The sequence below is a fragment of the Oncorhynchus tshawytscha genome, linkage group LG24, assembly GCF_018296145.1.
Source record: "Oncorhynchus tshawytscha isolate Ot180627B linkage group LG24, Otsh_v2.0, whole genome shotgun sequence".
Taxonomy (NCBI): Eukaryota; Metazoa; Chordata; class Actinopteri; order Salmoniformes; family Salmonidae; genus Oncorhynchus; species Oncorhynchus tshawytscha.
In genome coordinates this window covers 10246212-10267063 of record NC_056452.1, presented here as the reverse complement: position 1 = coordinate 10267063, position 20852 = coordinate 10246212, and the positions used below count along the sequence as shown (strand labels likewise).

The following is a 20852-nucleotide window of genomic DNA, read 5'->3' as shown; positions in this document are numbered from 1 at the left end:
GGTGCTGACAAAAAGTGATTGAATTCAAATGGATTTACCCGGCACTGAAATCTAAACATCACCTGATGCTGACAGTTGTTTACTGGAGGGCATAGTTAGATGTTTATGCGACTGAGTCTAAATGTGGTCTGATAGACATACTTTGGAAACGACCAGGTTCAGAGTTTAATGAGCATGCAGTGTGTGTGTGTGTGTGTGTGTGTGTGTGTGTGTGTTTCTGCAACGTTGAATGGTTCAGAGAATATGTACCAGTTTATGTGTGTCTATGCGTGCATCTGAACGTTCCTCTTAGTGTGTGTATGTCAGTTAGTGTCAATGTGTTGAGGGGGTTGGGGGAAGGATTAACACCCGTGTAGTGGAATGAATGTCAGAAAATCTCTTGGTTTCCCAGCCTCTCCAGCCAGCCAGAGCCAACCATGCAGAAAGCCTAGTTGCTAATCTGATTGCAGACTAAGACTGGACTGTGCCAGACAGAGAGAGGGCTAAAGTAGAGGAGGCAGGCCAGGCGACAGAGCTGAGACAGGAGGATTAATAATTATTGCTTTTCTCATGTTTATATAAGCCTGGATGCCAGCTAGGTCAGAATCCTCACTGAAAATGGTTAATTATTCAATTTTGAGAGTGAAACAATTGCAAAAACAGAGCATTAATTTGTTTGTATTTTAGGGAAGAGCCAGACTGATACTAAATTCTAAGACTCCTAGGCTAGGACTACTCATCTACACAACTGGGTATTGGTTTGTTGCAGTAGACATTGTCTGTCTAACACTACATTCATTGAGGTGTCAATACATTCAGCAGTAACCTGATTTCTAGCATAGGTGGTCGGCTTTTTTACAATCAGAACTGAAACATGCTGCAAATAGATCATCGCTAAGCTACTAGAATGGTAGTGAGAAATATAACTTAAATGGGGTCATAAATGGACTGGGTGGGCATTGCGGTCAGGACTAGCAATCCCATGACGAGCTCACTCTTGAAAAATATATGTTTTATCTCAACTGGGCTAACTCAGATAAACAGAGAAAAAACTATATTAAACAGAGGTCAGGGAGAGAGACGTTAGAGAGATGTCAGGATTCAGGAATGTGTTCCAGTGCTAGAGGACCAGTGGACTGCCCACCTCACTGGATCAAGGTTGACATGTTTATGAACTTCCCTGGAAGCTAGACTATGGGGACTGACAGTCTAAAAATAGATAGTGGAAGATACTGTGTGTGTGTGTGTGTGTGTGTGTCATGCTGCAACCATAGAGATCCTATTCAATAATTCTAATTCCTAATTCTATACCTGCAACTAAGCAGTACCCGAACAACAACAGTTCAGTAGAGAGCCCAGTTATCTAGGTCTAGCTGTTGATATCACTCTGACTGGATCCAATCTGACAGCAGTGAAACACACAGCCCCTCTCCTGGGAAATGAAGAATTAATGTGGAGGAAGACAGACCACAATAAACAGTGAAACTGAGCTCTTGTTTGGCTGGAGGGTGGGTGTGTGAGCGTGTGTGTGCGTGCGTGCAAGTGTAATAATATATTGAAAAACAATCTGAAGATGTGTACCAGTTTGTGCATTTGTGTGTGTACATGTATGTGTTCCATGCTGCCCCTGCCTCCAGCTATCTATCCCCTGTACAGGACACACTGAGAACTCAAAGCGGACTACTCAACCTACCCCCACTATCCTGTAGCCTAAACACCCCTATGGAAACAGGACAGATTTCTCTTACATCTCAATTCTGAACTTGACTCTCCCATGTAAAATCAGACAGGTCATTGACCCATGAGCATGGATAGAGTCTCACACACACACTGCTTTTGTGCTAGTACCGAGAGAATAGAGAGTGTGGCCAAAAGCATTAACCTGTTACCTACATTTGAAAAGAGAAAATAAACAAGCTGCAGCCTGTTTGTGTGTGTGTGTGTATATATCTGGGGAGTGACAGACAGGAGTGTGTTTGTGCACACAAAATGTAAACACATGACTCCCATAAGCAGGTCAGTGAAACACACAACACTGTGTGTGTGTGTGTGTGTGTGTGTGTGTGTGTGAGTGAGTGAGTGAGTGAGTGAGTGAGAGGAGGGTGTGTGTGTTTGTTGTTTACTAGATCTGAATGTCAGCAGTGAATATAATGAAGCTTAAGCAATGTCCATACAGACATTTTCACTGTTAGGTGTCAAGCAAAGCACTTGAGAACTCACCACAAGCATACCAACGTTTTGGATGCCCCTCTCTCCTCATATATTTTTCTCTTAAGTTATTCTTAAAAGGGAAAATTCCCCACCATACACTATTTGGGGTGTTTTTTCCACTTTATGATTATGCACAATACCATTTTTTATTTGTATGATGTCAACGGTTGAATGAGCCTGCTGTCTGAAATATAAATTAATGGAGTCGTGTTTTGTTGTAATTATTGTGGTCTTTGTGTTTCGCTGACTGCATGATGACGCTAGCAGAGATTAGATATGGTTGTCTTTGTTCAACTGAGCCATTCAATCTGCCAGGATATTGCATGATATCTAGGTTGACTCATTTTCCATGGCTTTGTGAAGACTACAGCCTTACAGGAGCCCTACTTCCTTGTCCAATTGTCGATTTCTCAATAATTACAATGGTCGCTTCTGCTGATTACTTTTTCCAAGAAAAGCTGGAAAGAGGAATCTTTTACGTAGACATACACTCACAGGACAGTTTATAAGGTACACCTATCTAGTACCAGACTGGACCCCCATTTGCCTCCTGAAAAGCCTGAATTCTTCAGGGCATTCTACAAGGTGTCAGACACGTTCATTGCTCAATTGGTATCAAGGGACCACCGCCAATAGCCCGCCTGTCTGCTTACACAATTATTGCAATCTCCTTCGACCTCTCTAATCAACGAGCTGTTTTCGCCCACAGGACTACCGCTGACTGGATGTTTTTTTGCTTGTCACACCATTCTCAGTAAACACTAGACACTGTCATGTGTGAAAAGCCCAGGAGGTCAGGCCTCCTGAGTGGCGCAGTGGTCTAAGGCACTGGATTGCAGTGTTGCGGCGTCACTAAGCCTAGGGTTTGATCCCAAGCTGTGTTACAACTGTCTGTGACTGGTAGTCCCATTGGGCGACTTACAATTGGCCGAGCATCGTCCAGGTTAGGGGAGGGTTTGGCCAGGGGGCTTTACTTGGCTCATTGCAATCTAGCAACTTTTTGTGGTGGGCTGGGTGCCTGCAGGCTTGACTTCGGTTGTCAGTTGAACGGTGTTTCCTCCGACACATTGGTGCAGCTGGCTTCCAGGTTAAGCAGGTAGTTGTTAAGCGAGGTTTGGCGGTCATGTTTCAGAGGACGCATGACTTGACCTGTGCCTCTCCCGAGCTCATTGGGGAGTTGCAGTGATGAGACAAGATCACAATTGGATATCACAAAATTGGGGAGAAAAAGGGGGTAAAATCACAATACAAAATAATTAAAAAGCCCAGGAGGGCGACCGATTCTGAGATACTGGATACAGCTTGCCTGGCACTGACGATCATACCACGTTCAAAGTCGCTTAGGTCAATCATATTTCCCAATTCTAAATTTCAATAGAACAGTGTCTGCCTGCTTTATATAGCAAGCCACGGCCACGTGATTCACTGTCTGTAGGAGCGATCCATTTTCGTGAAGGAGGGGGTGTACCAAATGAATTGGCCGGTGAGTGTGGTGTGGTTTTCATACAAGCCCTTGCACACCGTTTTTAGTTTTTATCTGTATTGTTGTCCATCACTTGTTTTATTTGGTGCAAATAAATCAAATTACATTGAAGAGGAATTGAGACAGTGAGAACAAGAATTGCGAGACCAGCAAGCAGCGGCTCCTGATCCTGGAGAGCCAGTCAGACACTGACTGGTGGTGTCTATGCGGGTGCTGTCTAGCCATGCCAACAGAAGAGGAATGTCTGTGCTGCGACACATTTGATCGGGGACAGTTCTTACTGAGGGTCACTGCAGACCCCATGGTTCATGTGTGACAGACCATCGAAGTTCCGATGCACATATGGATAGAGGGGTACTGGAGACTTCTTCAGAACCTCCAAGATCAACTGGCGGCAGCAGCCTAGAACCAGCTGGACCAGGAGGACAAATGACAAACGAGTCCATTTTTTTTTGCTGTCGGTAGACATCTAGCAATATAAGTACTATTTTTTTACATGAGGCAGTATTGTTCAGTACAGTACAATTTCATGATCGATCCAGCCATAACGGGGCTTGCTAGTACAACTACAAGACAAGCTAGCCAGCTTTGTTTGCTATACCTAAAATGTATTGTAGCCTAACGTCATGGCTAGCTAGCCTCAGTGCATCTCATTAGGAGCAAAACTGGATACATTTTTGAAGGTGATGACAAATAGTGAAGGAATGACTTTGGCTTTATGACTCATATTAGCCTGAGTAACTATACCTGTGTGTTGTAGCCAGCTAGCTAACGTATGTCTGTGAGACGTCTCATTCTGCATCGTGCTGCTACAATAGGAATTCAGACAGCATTCTCTCAAACATTCTCCGCTTGGCGGCCTACAGATTCTTCTTGGGAGTTTGTTCTACTTGGGGAAAAGCTAGGCAGAGGACACCAAATCTCATTGCCTGCATTGTTGGGGCCATTTGAGCAATGAAAGGTCCCATAACAAATCGCCACTTGTATAAAAGTGATTCCAAACACCTCCCTACACCCCTCAAACACACCATATGCAAATTTGCTTTGTAAAACTGTCATATTTATTATAGGCGTTAGAAGTATATTTTTCTTCTACCTATATACAGTGCCTTCAGAAAGAATTTATACCCCTTGACTTATTCCACATTTTGTTATGTTACAGCACAGGTGTCAAACTCACGGAGGGCCGACTGTCCATGGGGTTTTCGCTTCTTCTTGTACTCCACTGTGTTACAGCCTGAATTCAAAATTGATTCAACATTTTTTTTTCTTACCCATCTCCTTCCTGAGCAGTATGATGGCTGCGTGGTCCCATGGTGTTTATTCTTGCGTACTATTGTTTGTACAGATGAATGTGGTACCTTCAAGCGTTTGGAAATGGCTCCCAAGGATGAACCAGACTTGGAGGTCTACAATTTTTTTCCTGAGGTCTTGGCTGATTTCTTTTGATTTTCCCATGATGTCAAGCAAAATTTGAAGGTAGGCCTTGAAATACATCCACAGGAACATCTCCAATTGACTCAAATTATGTCAATTAGCCTATCAGAAGCTACTAAAGCCATGGCATTTTCTGGAATTTTCCAAGCTGTTTAAAGGCACAGTCAACTTAGTGTATGTAAACTTCTGACCCATTGGAATTGTGACATGGTGAATAAGTGAAATAATCTATCTGTAAACAATTATAGGAAAAATGACTTGTGTCATGCACGAAGTAGATGTCCTAACCGACTTGCCAAAACTATAGTTTGTTCACAAGAAATTTGTGGAGTGGTTGAGAATGCTGTTCATGGACTACAGCTCAGCATTCAAAACCCTAGTACTCTCCAAGCTCATCCCTAAGCTAAGGACCCTGGGACTGAAAACCTCCCTATGCAACTGGATCCAGAACTTTCTGACGGGCCGCCCCCAGGTGATGAAGGTAGGCAACAACAAATCCGCCACACTGACCCTTAACACGGAGGCCTCCTCAGGGGTGGTGTTTAGTCATCTCCTGATCTCCCTGTTCACCCATGATTGCGTGGCCGGATGACTCCCAACACCAGGTTTGCAGATGGCACAATGTTGGTATGCCAGATTACCAATGACAATGAGACAGCATATAGGGAGGTCAGAGACCTGGCAGTGTGGTGCCAGGAGAACAACCTCTCCCTCAACGTAAGCAAGACAAAGGAGCTGATCATTGACTACAGGAAACAAAGGGCCGAGCACGCCTCCATTCACATCAACGCGGCTGTAGGAGAGCAAGTCAAGAGCTTCAAATTCCTCAATCATGGTCCACACACCAACACAGTCGTGAAGAGGGCACGACAATGCCTCTTCCCACTCAGGAGACCGAAGGGATTTGGCCCTCAGATCCTCCAGAGGTTTTACAGCTGTACTATTGAGATGATTGGCTGCATTACCGCTTGTTATGGCACCTGCTTGGCATTCAACCTCAAGGCGTTACAGAGTATAGTGCATACGGCCCAGTACATCACTGGGGCCGAGCTCACTGCCACCCAGAATATCCAAACCAGGCGGTGTCAGAGGAAGGCCCTAAATAAAAGTGTCAAAGACTCCAGCCATTCAAGTCATGGACTGTTCTCTCTGCTACTGCACGGCAAGCGGTACCGATGCACCAAGTCTGGAACCAAAAGTCATAAGAATGTCTTAATGTTAATATAGCTACCCAGACTATCTGTGTTGACCCTTTTTGCACTAAGTTTTTTGACTCAACACTGCTACTGTTTATTATCTGTCGCTCTTTTTTTAATCTTATTCCTAGGTACAGTATATGTACAGTGCATTCAGAGTATTCAGACCCCTTGACCCCACATTTTGTTGTTACAGCCCTATTCTAAAATTGATTAAATTGTGTTTTGTTCTGCATCAATCTACACACAATACCCCATAATGAAAAAGCAAAAACTGGTTTTTAAACATTTTTGCAAATGTATAAAAAAAAAACTGAGACATCAAATAAGAACATTTACTCAGTCGACTTGTTGAAGCACCTTTGGCAGCGATTACTGCCCCGAGCCTTATTGCATGTGACAATACAAGCTTGGCACATCTGTATTTGGGGAGTTTCTCCCATTCTTCTCTGCAGATCCTCTCAAGCTCTGTACAGAGTATCTCTCTGTACTTTGCTCCGTTCATCTTTTCCTCGGTCCTTAGTCTCCCAGTCCCTGTTGCTGAAAAACATACCCACAGCATGATGCTGCCACCACCATGTTTCACCGTAGGGATGGTGCCAGGGTTGTCAAGATAATCTTGTTTCTCAAGGTCTGAGAGTCCTTCAGGTGACTTTTGGCAAACTCCAAGCGGGCTGTCATGTGGCTTTTACTGAGGAGAGTCATCTGTCTGGCCACTCTACCATTAAGGCTTGATTGGTGGTGTGCTGCAGAGATTGTTGTCCTTCTGGAAGGTTCTCCCATCTCCACAGAGGATCTCTGGAGCTCTGTCAGAGTGACCATAGGGTTCTAGGTCACCTCCCTGACCAAGGCCTTTCTGCCCCGATAGCTCAGTCTGGCAGGCCGGCCAGCTCTAGGAAGAGTCTTGGTGGTTGTAAACTTCTTCCATTTAAGAATGATTAATGCCACAGAGTTCCTGGGGACCTTCAATGCAGCAGAAATTGTTGATACCTTTCCCCAGATCTGTGCCTCGACACAATCCTGTCTCAGAGCTCTACAGACAATTCCTTCGACCTAATGGCTTGGTTTTTGCTCAGGTGTGTGCCTTTCCAAGTCAAGTTCAGCCAATTGAATTTACCACAGGTGGACTCCAATCAAGTTGTAGAAACATATCCAGGATGATGAATGGAAACAGGATGCACCTGAGTCTCATAGCAAAGGGTCTGAATACTTATGTAAATAAGGTATGTTTTTTTTATTTAATATCAATTTGCAAAAATCTCTAAAACCCTGTTTTCGCTGTGTCATTAGGGGTATTGTGTGTAGATTGAGGATTTTTTTTAAATTAAGTCAATTTTAAAATAAGGCTGTAACATAACAAAATGTGGAAAAAGGAGTCTGAATACTTTCCGAATGCACTGTACATATCAACCTCAATTACCTCGTACCCCTACACATTATTATTACATGCTTTACTTTTTTATTATTTCTCTATTTTTTTTCTCTCTGCATTGTTGGAAAGGGCTCGTAAGTAGCATTTCACCTGTTGTTTACAAAGCATGTGACATAACATTTCATTGATGACCACATCCAGCAATTCCAGGAGGAGAAACAAACAACATTCTTGAATCCTTGTGTTCTGAATGAAACAAACAATATTGGTGTATCAGAGCTCTGTTGGACTGGCCTGGCTACCCACTTCCTCTGTGTATGTGAAGTTGCCCCAAGACACTCATCTTAGGTCAGTTTTGTGTTTTCCCCAGTTAAGGTTAAGGTTGGGGAAGCTGATCATTGATCCTAGACCTAGGGGAACCTTCACCCCAGAGCATATCCCACAGCCACGTCTGTAGAAGTCAGAGGGCTATGGCTGCTAATACTGTGCCATGGTGCCAACTCTGGCCTAGTTGGTTACACATTATTTCACAAAACCACTTTCAACACCAATCCAGAGTAAACAACAGTGGTGAAACAAAATCTTCATGACACCACTGGTTTGTTTTGGAGTTTGGGTATTCTCCTTGAATCTTGAAGTTCTTCAATCTTCTGCTCTCAGATCATCAATATGGTCAGGAATTGCATGCCGAATCTGCCTGAGCAGACAGAGTCAACATATTACATCTCAGTCTTTCCTGAAATCCCAAAATCTCAGATCTTGGATATCCACAGTCGGAACTCATTATCTTGCAAGGAGACATCAGCTAACTTGTTGACACTTGTTTATTCTCAGGTGTTTGAAGAAGAGTGAATCCCCTGAGAGTTGTAAGGCTGCTTTTTAGCATCTGAATCAATATTTCATCGTTCGGGTTGAGAATGACATGCATTTTGATGACAACGAGTCTGTCGTCAAGCAGGCGCAATTTAGCTCTCTCTCTCCCCCTCTCTTTCTTTATCTGCCCTTTTATAACATTGAAAGAGAGGGAGAGAGAGAAATGTAGCTTTCTCTCCCTCTTTCTCTATGCTCCTCTTCACCGTTTCGTAAGCCACGTGTCAGCTGAACTGTAATAGCACAAAGCTGCCAACAGGGCTCCGGTAATGCTTGCATCAGGCCTGACGACAACTTGCACAGATCACATGCATTGTGGAATGGCTGTTAAATGCAAACAGTTGGTATTTAACCTGTAGTGACACCCCATCCCGTGAACGGGACCGTTATCATCTGACACTAATTAGCATAACGCAACAGACAAATCTTCCTAGAAAATATTCCTATTCATGAAAATCACAAGTGAAATATATTGGAACACAGCTTAGATTTTTGTTAATCACCCTGTCATCTCAGATTTTCAAAATATGCTTTACAGCCAACGCTAGACAAGCATTTGTGTAAATGTATCATAGCCTAGCATAGCATTATGCCTTGCTAGCAGTCAACCTTGTCACGGAAATCAGAAAAGCAATCAAATTAAATCGTTTACCTTTGATGAACTTCGGATGTTTTCACTCACGAGACTCCCAGGTAAACAGCCAAAGTTAATTTTTTCCCAAAATATTATTTTTGTAGGTGAAATAGCTCCGTTTGTTCTTCACGTTTGGCTGAGAAATCGCCCGGAAATTGCGGTCACCACAACGCCGAAAAATATTCCAAATTAGCTCCATAATATCGACAGAAACATGGCAAACGTTGTTTAGAATCCATCCTCGAGGTGTTAAAAAAAAGCGTAAGCTCATTGAGATTTCATACTTCTTGTTGTAGGCACAAGGGGATTAGCTCAAAAAAGCATAAGCTCGTTGATGGTACATTCACAGCTGAATAAGGAGTCATTGGAACGCAGCGCTTTCAAAACCTGGGGCACTTCCGGATTGGATTTTTCTCAGGCTTTCGCCTGCAACTTCGGTTCTGTTATACTCACAGGCAATATCTTTACAGTTTTGGAAACGTTAGAGTGTTTTCTATCCAAAGCTGTCAATTATATGCATATTCTAGCATCTTCTCCTGACAAAATATCCCATTCAAAACGGCAACATTTAAGGCACAGTGAGCGATAATGCATTTCCGCCACACAGCCATGAGAGCTGCTGAAAATGTCATTTGAAAAATATATTGGTCATCACTTTGCCCCCTATCTCCTGGGATTAGGTAGGGGTGGAGGAGGAGAGAGGGAGGTAGAGACTTTTACAAGGGGAACATAAAAGCACATGACACCTCATGCATGGCTGTGTTGTTAGAAAAGAGGACAGGTAGGCCTTGACACCTGACTTTCTGTGGAAGTGTGGGGGCTGTGCACGTACACGCACGAGTATGAACGCAATGCACACACACACACCTTATGGAAGGGACTCCAGCCCTAGTTTGCTATTGATAGAATGTAATGTTATAAAAAATAACAGAAATTAGCCAATCATCACCTGGGCTGGATTACCACAATTATTATGTATATTATCATGTTACAAATATTTCAATTTCGAAGAACTGTCATCATATGGACAAACACAAATCATCGACTAAGTTGGGCATGTGTGACCTGCAAAGTGCAACAACAGGTACCAACTCACAATGAACATCCTTTGAACAGATCATGAATAATTGGCGCACCCCTCTATGAGGTCATTGCCAATTGCAACGCAAAGCTTCCAAGTGAGAACTAACGCCTCCCTCACACAACAACCACCCAATCCACTATGAACATCCTTATCCATCTTTACAAGAAAGGCTCTGTATTTTGCCAATACATTTGAGAAACTTCAGATGATTCACGCTATATATGTGAGGCAGAGGGCGAGAGCGCTTTACTTCTCTCTTATACTGCAATCCCCTTTGGTTGTGCCTGGAATAGGCCTAGTAAAGGACTGAGAAAGGGTGATGTAATGCTCCTGCAGCTCCGTCTGATTGGCTACCGCGTTTAAATGTCACCTCGGCACAGCCCTGGCAGTATCAGTGTGCAAGTTCCACTTCGCTTTGCTGAGACTCACACACCCCTCTCTTTGCTCCTCTCCAAGCGAAACAAATAAACACTGACAAAGTCAGCCCGGACAGGACAGCTGCAATGGACTTTGGCCTATGCCACACAGAGGCTGCCAGTACTGCCAGCTCTGGGACACAGTAGGGATTGTCCTAATGTTTTGAGGGATGCTGTTGTTGCTGTGCGCAGTGAGCTAGTGCACAGTGGAACAAAGACGAGCGAGAGGGAGTGAGAGAGGGACTGCTGTGGCCTACATTGAGAAGAAAATTTAATGGGAACCGAGCATCAAAGTATTTTCAGTTGTGAGAGAGTCGCTTTAGACAACCTAGGTTTTGGCTGTGGGAACCAGGGGAATAGTCTCGTGATTGTGAGGAGATTTTTGTGATTGCAGAATCTAAAGCCAACCCTGTATTCTACTATTTTCAATGGGATTTGCCTATACATAATTATAGACTATACACTGAGTATACAAAACATTAAGAACACCTACTCTTTCCATGACGTAGACTGACCAGGGCAATCCAGGTCCTTATTGATGTCACTTGTTGAATCCACTTCAATCATTGTAGATGAAGGGGAGGAGACTGGTTAAAGAATAAATGTCAAGCCTTGAGACAATTGAGACATGTATTGTGTATGTGTGTCATTCAGAGGGTGAATAGACAAGACAAAGATTTAAGTGCCTTTGAACGGGCTATGGTAGTATGTGCCAGGCGCACCGGTTTGTGTCAAGAACTGCAAAGCTGCTGGGTTTTTCCACGCTCAACATTTTCCCGTGTGTATCAAGAATGGTCCACCACCCAATGGACATCCAGCCAACTTTTCAACTGTGGGAAGCATTGGGGTCAACATGGGCCAGTATCCTTGTGGAACGCTTTCGACACCCTGTAGAGTCCATGCCAAATTTATTGAGGCTGTTCTGAGGGCAAAAGAGGTGGTGCAACTGAATATTAGGATTGTGTTCTTAATGCTTTGTCCACTCAGTGTACATTACATGATTTTAGCTTCTCTACACTGGCTACTAGTCACCTTTAGAATAGATGTTATATTTGTATTAATCATGTTTAAGGCTAGGCTCAGTTTAGCCCCTTCCTATATCTCAGATCTTTTTAAAAAGGACGCAGCCTGCGATCCTTTGTCAGGGCACTGATGACCAGAGGAGAGCAGGCTTGCAGATTCAGTCCCTCTTTTTATATCCTTGTTTAAGACAGACTTTTATATTATGATGCTGTTAAGGTACATTTTTTAGGTTTAATTTAATATTCTTTTTTTTCTATTGTTTTTTTCTGTTAGTACCAGGGTTTTTTCTAATGAAAAAAAGGGCTTAGGTGGTGGGTGTGGCTGGGGGAGTGGCAATAAGCACTAACGGTGAGCCAAATTGGAGGCGGTGTAAAGAAATGTTAGCATTTTTAAGCCAATTTCATACAATTCTAAAAAGCTGAGACATTTTTTGCCATTTTAAAGCAAATGTGACCCGTTTCAGGAAACTAGGAGTATGTTGAGGGTCGCTACTTCACAGGAGAGCCATTTGAAAGTAAACTTTTTTTCATCAAAATGTGTTTTTTGGCAGAAATGCCTTTTCAAACATGGGAATTGTCATGTGCCTTAATAACAAACTTGTATGCCATCTGTAAATTGTTAAATTACGAGCCTAGTTGGTTTAGCCACAGAAAAAGTCAGCAACCTTCCCGCCAGCCAGGATTGGCTGAGATAATGGATGGGCTGGACATGCCGAGAGATGAGTTTGGATTGGTCTGCCATACAGCACGCTTCTGTCTATTTAAGATGGTCAGTCTGTCTAGGTAATCCTGTCTAACGCGGCTTTTAAAAAATGTATTCTGTAGTAAAACTGCATAAGCCTAATGTCAAGATAAAGTGTACTGTTAGCTAGCTAACATTAGCTGGATGGCTCGCTAGCTAACGTTACGTGTATGCTCTCCACTTCCTGGAGGACCGAGTTTTGAAATCAGTGGAATTCGAGTATGATAGCTAAGGAGATGGAGAAAACACCTGTCTACAGATAACATCTTCAAGCTAAGGGCAACCATGGATCCGACAGGAGGCGCGTCCATCCATGATGTATACGGGTAAGATAGTCTAGCTAGACTTTCAGATATTAGACATTTCTCATTTTAACAGAAAGTGGTTTTATTTCAAGTGTAAAGTTAGCTAACTGACTCGCTAGCTAACGTTACGTGTATGATCGTATTATTCATTTCTCAGAGCCATTTGCTTGACTAGTTATAGCCTAATGTTAGCTAGCTAACATTTAACCTGGTTGGTTAGCTACCTGCAGATTCATGCAGGGTAGTAACGTGATTAGTTGGGATTATGGTTCATTGTTAAGCTAGCTACATGTCTTAACAAAAGACTCCACTATGCAAGTATCCATTTCAATAGAATGTCACTGCAACAACTGTTGATAGACGTACTAGCTGGTAAATTCACTCTGGCTATGTACTCCGATTTCAGACCACGGGTAAGATAGTCTAGCTAGATACATTTTCAGACATTACACGTTTCTAATGTTGACATCGTATTTTCATTTTCATTTAAAGTGTACTGTTAGCTAGCTAGCTACCGGTCTTAACAAAAGACACTCGTCTGAGTGTGCCAGAGCGCAGAATAACTGATTAATTTATGAATGCTCAACACACAATACTTATTATGTGTCTGGAAGTAGCTTGCAAGCTAGCCAAAGTTAGCCAGTTAGCTTGGGTGCTTGACTGCAGTTGTGAGGTCAGAACGTTCGGATCAACCCTATTCCTCGGCCAGAGCATCCAGTGTGCTCTCTGAATGCTCTGAGAGCGAAATGCTCTGAATTTACGAACAGCACAGTTGCAGTCACCAAAGCTCTGGATAACATAACAGCTTAACCAGCTCTGCTAGGGTGAGTAATGTTCAGTGAGCTGTTCTCTCAATTGTGTCTGGAAGTAGCTAGAAAGTTAGCTTGGGTGCTTGACTGTATTTTTTTATTTTGTATTATTATGAACAAAAATTAAAAAAGGGAAATATACAAACAAGAGTACATAAACCTAACAGTGGGGGTATTTCATAGAGATTACTTTTTGACAAATAGAAAAAGTATGGAAAGCATTGTTTTTTTTGTTTTTACACTTACTGATAGAATTGAAATATGATTTTGAAATGACCCTAAACAATGCGAATAGGAGTTTGTTCTCCGCCCACTTCATTTTATGGATAAAGAATCTGCCATTAAAAATAAACAAATTAACAATGAAAGTTAAATCAGTGTCCATAAAATTTGGATCAAAATAAAACATAATATCTGTCATTCAAATTAATATTAATTGTAGTTTATTTTAAAATAAAATCTTCTAATTCACTCAAATCTTCTGACATAAGAACAGTCCCAAAATAAATGGTCAAGAGTCTCTGGGTCACAACCATAAAAGACACATATGTTATCTATAGCTATTTTGAATCTGTGTATAATAAAGGTCTTTACAGGGGTGCTTGACTGCTTTTAGTACAGAACGCTTGGATCAACCCTTAAAGAGATGGGTGGGGCTAAAGCTTAAGAGTGTGTGAACGATACTGAATGGGTGTAGAGGGGCTCTCCAGTAGTAGTACCAAAACATTCAAAGTGCATTTTCTCTTACATGTTTATCAACTTTCAAAGCAAAATTACTTTCCCATTGTTCCTCAACTGTAGAGTATGATATACCATTGTGGCTCTACTTTTATCCAATGTAAAAATAAAAAAATACAATTTCAAATTTTGCTACATAAGACCGATTTGAGCCAAATTTTGTAAAATTCAAGAACATTTTGACATATTTAAAGTTAGTTTCTACAATTCTATGCATTTTACTGTAGCTAATGCTATGTTTTTTTACAAAACATAACAAAATGAATACTGCTAAATTCATTGTTTTCAATTCTCCAGGTCTAGCTTTAATTTTGGTATTACACATTTTTATTCATTATCGTTTCTACATAACTTAAATGACTAAAACACAATATAAAGTATCACAAAGCATTTTAGCAGCCCCAAAAATGTATTGACAAAAATAAATAATATTTTACACTGATTGGACAGTAGTACTTTTATGATGTGAAGAACTTTGTTACTTGTATTGAAAAGTACTATTCAATTATTTATTTTTTATTATTATGATTAGAGTGCAACACCCTGGCCGTGCTGGAATATCCATATTTTCGTTCTAAATAGTAGGCCGTTTGAGAATAAAAAAAAAAATGTTTATTAGTCTGCGACATTTAGAAAATTGGGTATCCTTTAGATGCCATACTAATTTCAGCTTTGACAGCAGCTGGTCAATTAGATATGGGGATGCGCTACCGAAATCAATGAATAGCGGGAAACAACGCAATTGCGCATGAAGCATTCTCAGCATGTGTAAATAGAATGTTTAATAGTATGCGATATTTCAGAAATCTAGTATGGTTTAAATGGCAGGATGTTATACTTATTTTGGCTCTTGATCTAGTAGAATTCGATGCACACTTTTACACAATGCATTGGAAGAGGTGGGCTGCGAGTGATAGGCCCTGGTTCTCCTCAAGTAGCCAACAACAGAACTAGGCTACTTAATTGGGAAGATGCCCGAAGCTTTTGCGGTGGTATTCTATTGTAGGCTAAGTAGTTTTTGTTCTCCTTAAAAACATTCACAAGTATTGCATCGCAGACTACATCTTTGAAAAAATAAGTAAAATGCTGTATTTATTTTTACCCAAAGTGGATTTCTGTTCTCACTGAAAAGTGTTTATTTTTCTCTTGGTCTTCATCAGAGCTTTTAAACAAAATACTAAACCACCTTTTGATTTCTGAATGTGTCGCACCAGGGACTCCGGATGTGGCTGGGTTACTGATGTCATGTTAATCAGTCATTTTAATTTGAACATATGGATTTTTTTAGTTTTGTAGGCTAGACTACCTACTTAATTATTGAACTTATGGATCAAGCCTTAGCATTCTGATCTCGTTCACAATGATCAGTGCTTTATTTTATTATGTTGCTGTCCAGCGGTTCTAAATTTGCGATGCACCTGACCGTCCATGTTTTTCTGTGCACTAGCCTTTTGATTTGAACATTTGAAAAGTTTTGGTCTGTGTACTAGGCTATTAGATAGATTAAATCGATCTAACAGCACTTTGCTTTCACTAATACATATGATGAAACGGAACCAAATTATCTGTTTATGTCTTCAGTCTTATTTAAATAGGATAGATGGGCTTTACACAACAGGTGGTTCTAATCCTGAATGTTGATTGATTAAAACTGCATTCCAGCCAGTGTCTATTCCACAAGTTACCACCGGCTAAATCTATGATGTTAAAATTCCTATTTACTCTGTTCCATCTGACTGCGCAATCTACTGTCTCATCAGCCCAGCCAGGCAATTTATAAACTTGATCTCCACTATCAAAAGCATCTAGATATTATCACACATTTCTTTTAGACTAACATTTAGTTTTCAACAGTGGAGATTTGTATAAACCTGGCTGTCTGTCTCTCCGACATTTGCAACATTGTTTCAATATTCAAATTCGATCTCCAGCTGTCCAATAGTAATGAACGTGTCAGGACGTGACAGACAGGCAGGCAAAGTTTCTCAGCCAGTAGAAATCATGAATCACCTGGCATAATTTTATGGATATATACAAATAAATGCCAATTGAAAAAAGGTCAAACTAAACAAATTGCAGCTAGTTTGCAGTCTTTCCAGCTTCAGTTTGAAGTGATTGTGTTAGCTGTGTTGTTGGCTAGCTCCTCTGAACAACCATGTCCTGACAAGAGAACACATTTTCTATGCCAGGTGAAATCGCGCATCATTAGCTCATTGTTATGGATGTATCCAAATGATTGTGACTAGAAAACAGCTTGAACAAATGTAAATGCAACTACTGTTGTTATTCTAGCTGCACTGTTTGACGTGACTGAAAGTTAGACGTAGTTGACTAACTAGCACGCAAGGGATAAGAACGTTGCCAGCCAGTATGGCAATGGAACATTGAGAACGAAAGACTGGGTCGCGTCCAAAGATGGAGAACAAAAAAACTGAACGACTGGGTCACGTCTCTGGCAATCGAACCGATAGAACGACCAGCCGGATTGGGTAGCAACCCTAGATTTGTGTCGGAACCATATCTTGTGGAAGGATGAAATAGTGTGAATAAATTAATCTAAATAATGTTTTTAATTAAAATATGCAAATCATTATTTTAATATGTTGGTAACCAGTTGTATAAAAGTGACAACGCCCTCGAAGCCGGTGTATGGAAGATATATTGGTACGGTTTGTCAGCCATTGTGCATAACAAGACCTATGCTAATATATCGACTAAAACTGGCATCTCAGGCATTATCACGTAAATATGGTCTACTACGGTATAGTTCAAATGTGATAGGCTGGTTATAGGCAGCTTTTAACTTCTCTAGGGTAGGGGGCTGCATTTGGAATTTTGAATGAAAAGCATGCCCAAATTAAACTGCCTTCTACTCAGGCCCAGAAGATAGGATATGCATATAATTATGCACAATTAAGTATATTTGGATAGAAAACACTCTAAAGTTCCTAAAACTATTAAAATAATGTCTGTGAATATAACAGAACTGATTTGGCAGGTGAAAACCTGAGACAAACCCATTCAGGAAGTAGGATTTTCATTTATTTATTTCTTCTATTCATTGCCATTACAGTATCCATTGACTTAGGACTCAAATTGCAGTTCCTATGCCTTCCACTAGATGTTAACAACAGTCTTTAGACATTGTTTCAGGCTTGTGTTCTGAAAAATGAAGGAGTAAGAGCAGTCTGAATGAGTGGACCCTGCCGTGTCACAGAGCTTTTCATGCGCGCGACCGAAAGAGTGCCTTTCTTGTTTACCTTTTATATTGACAACGTTATTGTCCGGTTGAAATATTATCAATTATTTAGGCTAAAAACAACCTGAGGATTGAATATAAACATTGTTTGACATGTTTCTATGAACTTTACGGATACAATTTGGATTTTTCTTTGTCTGCCTGATGTGACTGCGTTTGAGCCTGTGGATTACTGAAGAAACGCGTGAACAAAACTGAGGTTTTCGGATGTAAAGAGAGACTTTATCGAACAAAAGGAACATTTATTGAACGTCTTGAGTGCAAACATATGAAGATCATCAAAGGTAAGTGATTAATTTGATCTCTATTTCTGACTTGTGTAACGCTTCTACTTGGCTGGTTACTGTTTGTAATGATTTGTCTGCTGGGCTATGTTCTCAAATAATCGTAAGGTATGCTTTCGCGGTAAAGCATTTTTTAAATCTGACACCGTGGTTGGATTCACAAGAAGTTCATCTTTAAACCTATGTAAGTTGCATCTTTTCTGAATTTTTATAATGAGTATTTCTGTATTTGAATTTGGCGCCCTGCAATCTCACTAAATGTTGTCCAGGTAGCGTCCCACATACCCTAGAGGTTAAAGGCAGCCTGAGTCGGCCTACATCTCTATTCATATTCTATTCAGTTTAGAGAAATTCATCATATTGGAAATGAGCTATTATCAGGCTGGTTAATGCAATGCATGTCTGTTGAATTTCGAAAAGTCCACCTGCACTCGGCCCCGCCCCACATACTCAGCTACTGCGTTGCGACCGTGGCATACCTTTTACGAAACAGTACCTTCTAATCAGTATGCGACGATGAGTAACTAGTATGTAGTTTAAGTATGTAGTATGCATAATACATACTCAGTCCGGCTTTAAACTTACTCTTGAAAGTTCTAATAGTAGAATGCACAAGTGCAATTTTGAAATTGGGAAGTACATCATCAGTTGCTCTTGTGATGTTAGTCATTGCATACCTTAGAGAGCTATTGAAAACTTTTCAGAAATGTCCAGATTAACTAGCCCATGTCAGCTAATGTTTTTTTATTTAGGTTTTTTAGCCCATAGATATTGTTTCAATTTTTTTGTCACTGAAATATCACATGAATATACACTAGACATTGCAAAATGTATAGCACCACAAGAAAGTTTGCTTTAAAACTGCTACATTTTCTTTGCACCCATGAAAGAAATTATAGAATTGCTGGAAATAAGCATTAAACCTGCAAAATTACAGTTAACAGCAAACAGTTTGCTTCATGAACAGTGCTTGTGCTCATAGAAATAGACTCGCAAAGGGGGGCCCCGAATGAAAACATTTGGGAAAACCCTGGGCTAGCCTACCTGGTCTAGATTTGAAATCTGATGAAGACTTAATTTGGATAAAGCAAACATCTACCAGATTAACACACACTTTTCACTTAAGACTCACGTGACATTGTGAAATCTCTAAATTATTACAGGGGGCCATACTATGTATGAAATCTGGTGTTTTTATTACCAAATGCACAATTCCTTCCAAATCTGCCTCACTATATAAAATGTGTTTCTGATTCTGGCAAGTGTCCCAGAGAAGGTGAAGAAGTGTGAGGCAATAATGTACCTAATGGGGTCCCAGGAGAGCTAATCAGGTTGTGAGAGGCTGAGAGAACAGTGGGTCTTGGGGGTGCTAGTGACTGTCACCCCCAGCTGTGAACTTCTGTTCTTGCCCCAGAAACATACATGACCATCTCAAGAGAAGATCAGATACTGGGCATTTGCTGTTGTCAACAACAGCACTGACTGGGCTGGAAGATATTGTTGTTCACTTTTGCAGAAATATAAGAAAGCAGCCAGGACGGGATTCGTGATAAAGTGACATTATCAGGACAATAGAAGGAGTTGTTTGTCAAAGCTATTAATCTGAGCATTTCTAGATCACTGAATCAATATAGGTCTCTTTAAGAGTTAAGGCACAACAAGACATGTCTGCACCATCCAAGGCTAATGGATTAATTGCCATTATATGCATACTGTCAACAGACATCATCTTCACTCATAAATAAAGCATGAAACGTCATGTCCAAAAAAAATGATAATCACGTTTAGTTGATTTACTTTTGATTACTTTTGACAGACGTGTCATTGTGTGACAGGCAACATGAAAATCATGTCTTCGCAACATCTGAAATCACATGTATCAATATAGAACATGCACTTACTTACCTGTGCAAAATAAAGATTGAGCAGACACAGAGTGAAAAATTGGAGGCATACTGGAAAACAGTACAAAAGCCAGTAAGGGAAATGCTGCAACTGGTTCGCTTGGACAACGTTCTTGAAGTAGAATGAAAATAATGTAGTCCTTAGCGCTGACCACAGCAAACAGAGAAAAAGAAAGACACTCTGGTAGCTGAAGCGCTTGTGTCCATAACGCAAAATGAGCCAAAGTTGCAAGTAAACAAACACAAAAAGCAGGGAATATAGGATGGTATACACAATGGTGAGTCCGAGCTCCACAGACGGAGGAACCGCAGCTCGAATCGGTTCATCACTTGAGTCCGTTACAGACGTGAAATCACTGAGGCTGACCTGGTTATCTGTCAACAACATAGCGAACGGATAAATCTAACATCGACGACTTAAATAAGCATATCTAATGTTTAATTCTAAAATAATAAAAAGGTCAAACTTTTGATGTAAAAAAAACACAAAAAAACATAAACGTCCACTGAAAAACAATAGCTCGAGCGCATAAAATCAACTGCCCTAACTAAAACGAATGGTTAGCGATAGCATGTGTGTGACTTTCTACCATGGATGACTTTACAACTAGGTATAAAACAGAAGACAAACAAGAAAACACTCCAGGGGACACCCCCAATCTCCGCACAGCAGCTCCCCCGTGCAAAAAAAAACTAAGTAAGAGGGGAAAAAAGGGGGCGTGATGCAGGGAGCGAGCAGCTGAGAGAGTAGCGGTTGTCACTAGTTACCCCACCCACAAAGTCAAAATTGGCAATATCGTTAAAAATTCATTAAAACAAAACTGACAAGGTTAGGTTTAGGCATAGTGTTAGCAATGTCGTTAAGGTTATGTTTAGGGCGAGGTTTAAAATACAATTTTAGGAAGATAAATTATATAAATGGGCGGGGTTTAAGACTTGGTGGCTGGGGTAACTAGTGACGACCAAGCGACGTTGCAATTTAGGGGCCGCCACTTGACCAATAACCGTGCACTGGCTCCCTCCCAACGCCATCTTGGCTCCCTTTTGATCACATTCTGCGTTGAAATGCTTCACCTAAAACCAAAATGGTGTCCAATTTCAGCCGAG

General features: G+C 41.0%; 1 protein-coding gene across 1 annotated transcript in view; it reads right to left on the bottom strand.

Moving 5' to 3' along the window:
• LOC112256414 (G protein-coupled receptor 137Ba) overlaps positions 1-20449 on the bottom strand; it is a 55720-nt gene extending 35271 nt beyond the window's left edge. Inside the window, 1 exon segment of the mRNA XM_024429668.2 lies at positions 19747-20449. Coding sequence (XP_024285436.2) covers positions 19747-20133 — 387 coding nt within the window. The 5' untranslated portion in view covers positions 20134-20449.
• Positions 20450-20852: the final 403 nt, after the last annotated feature.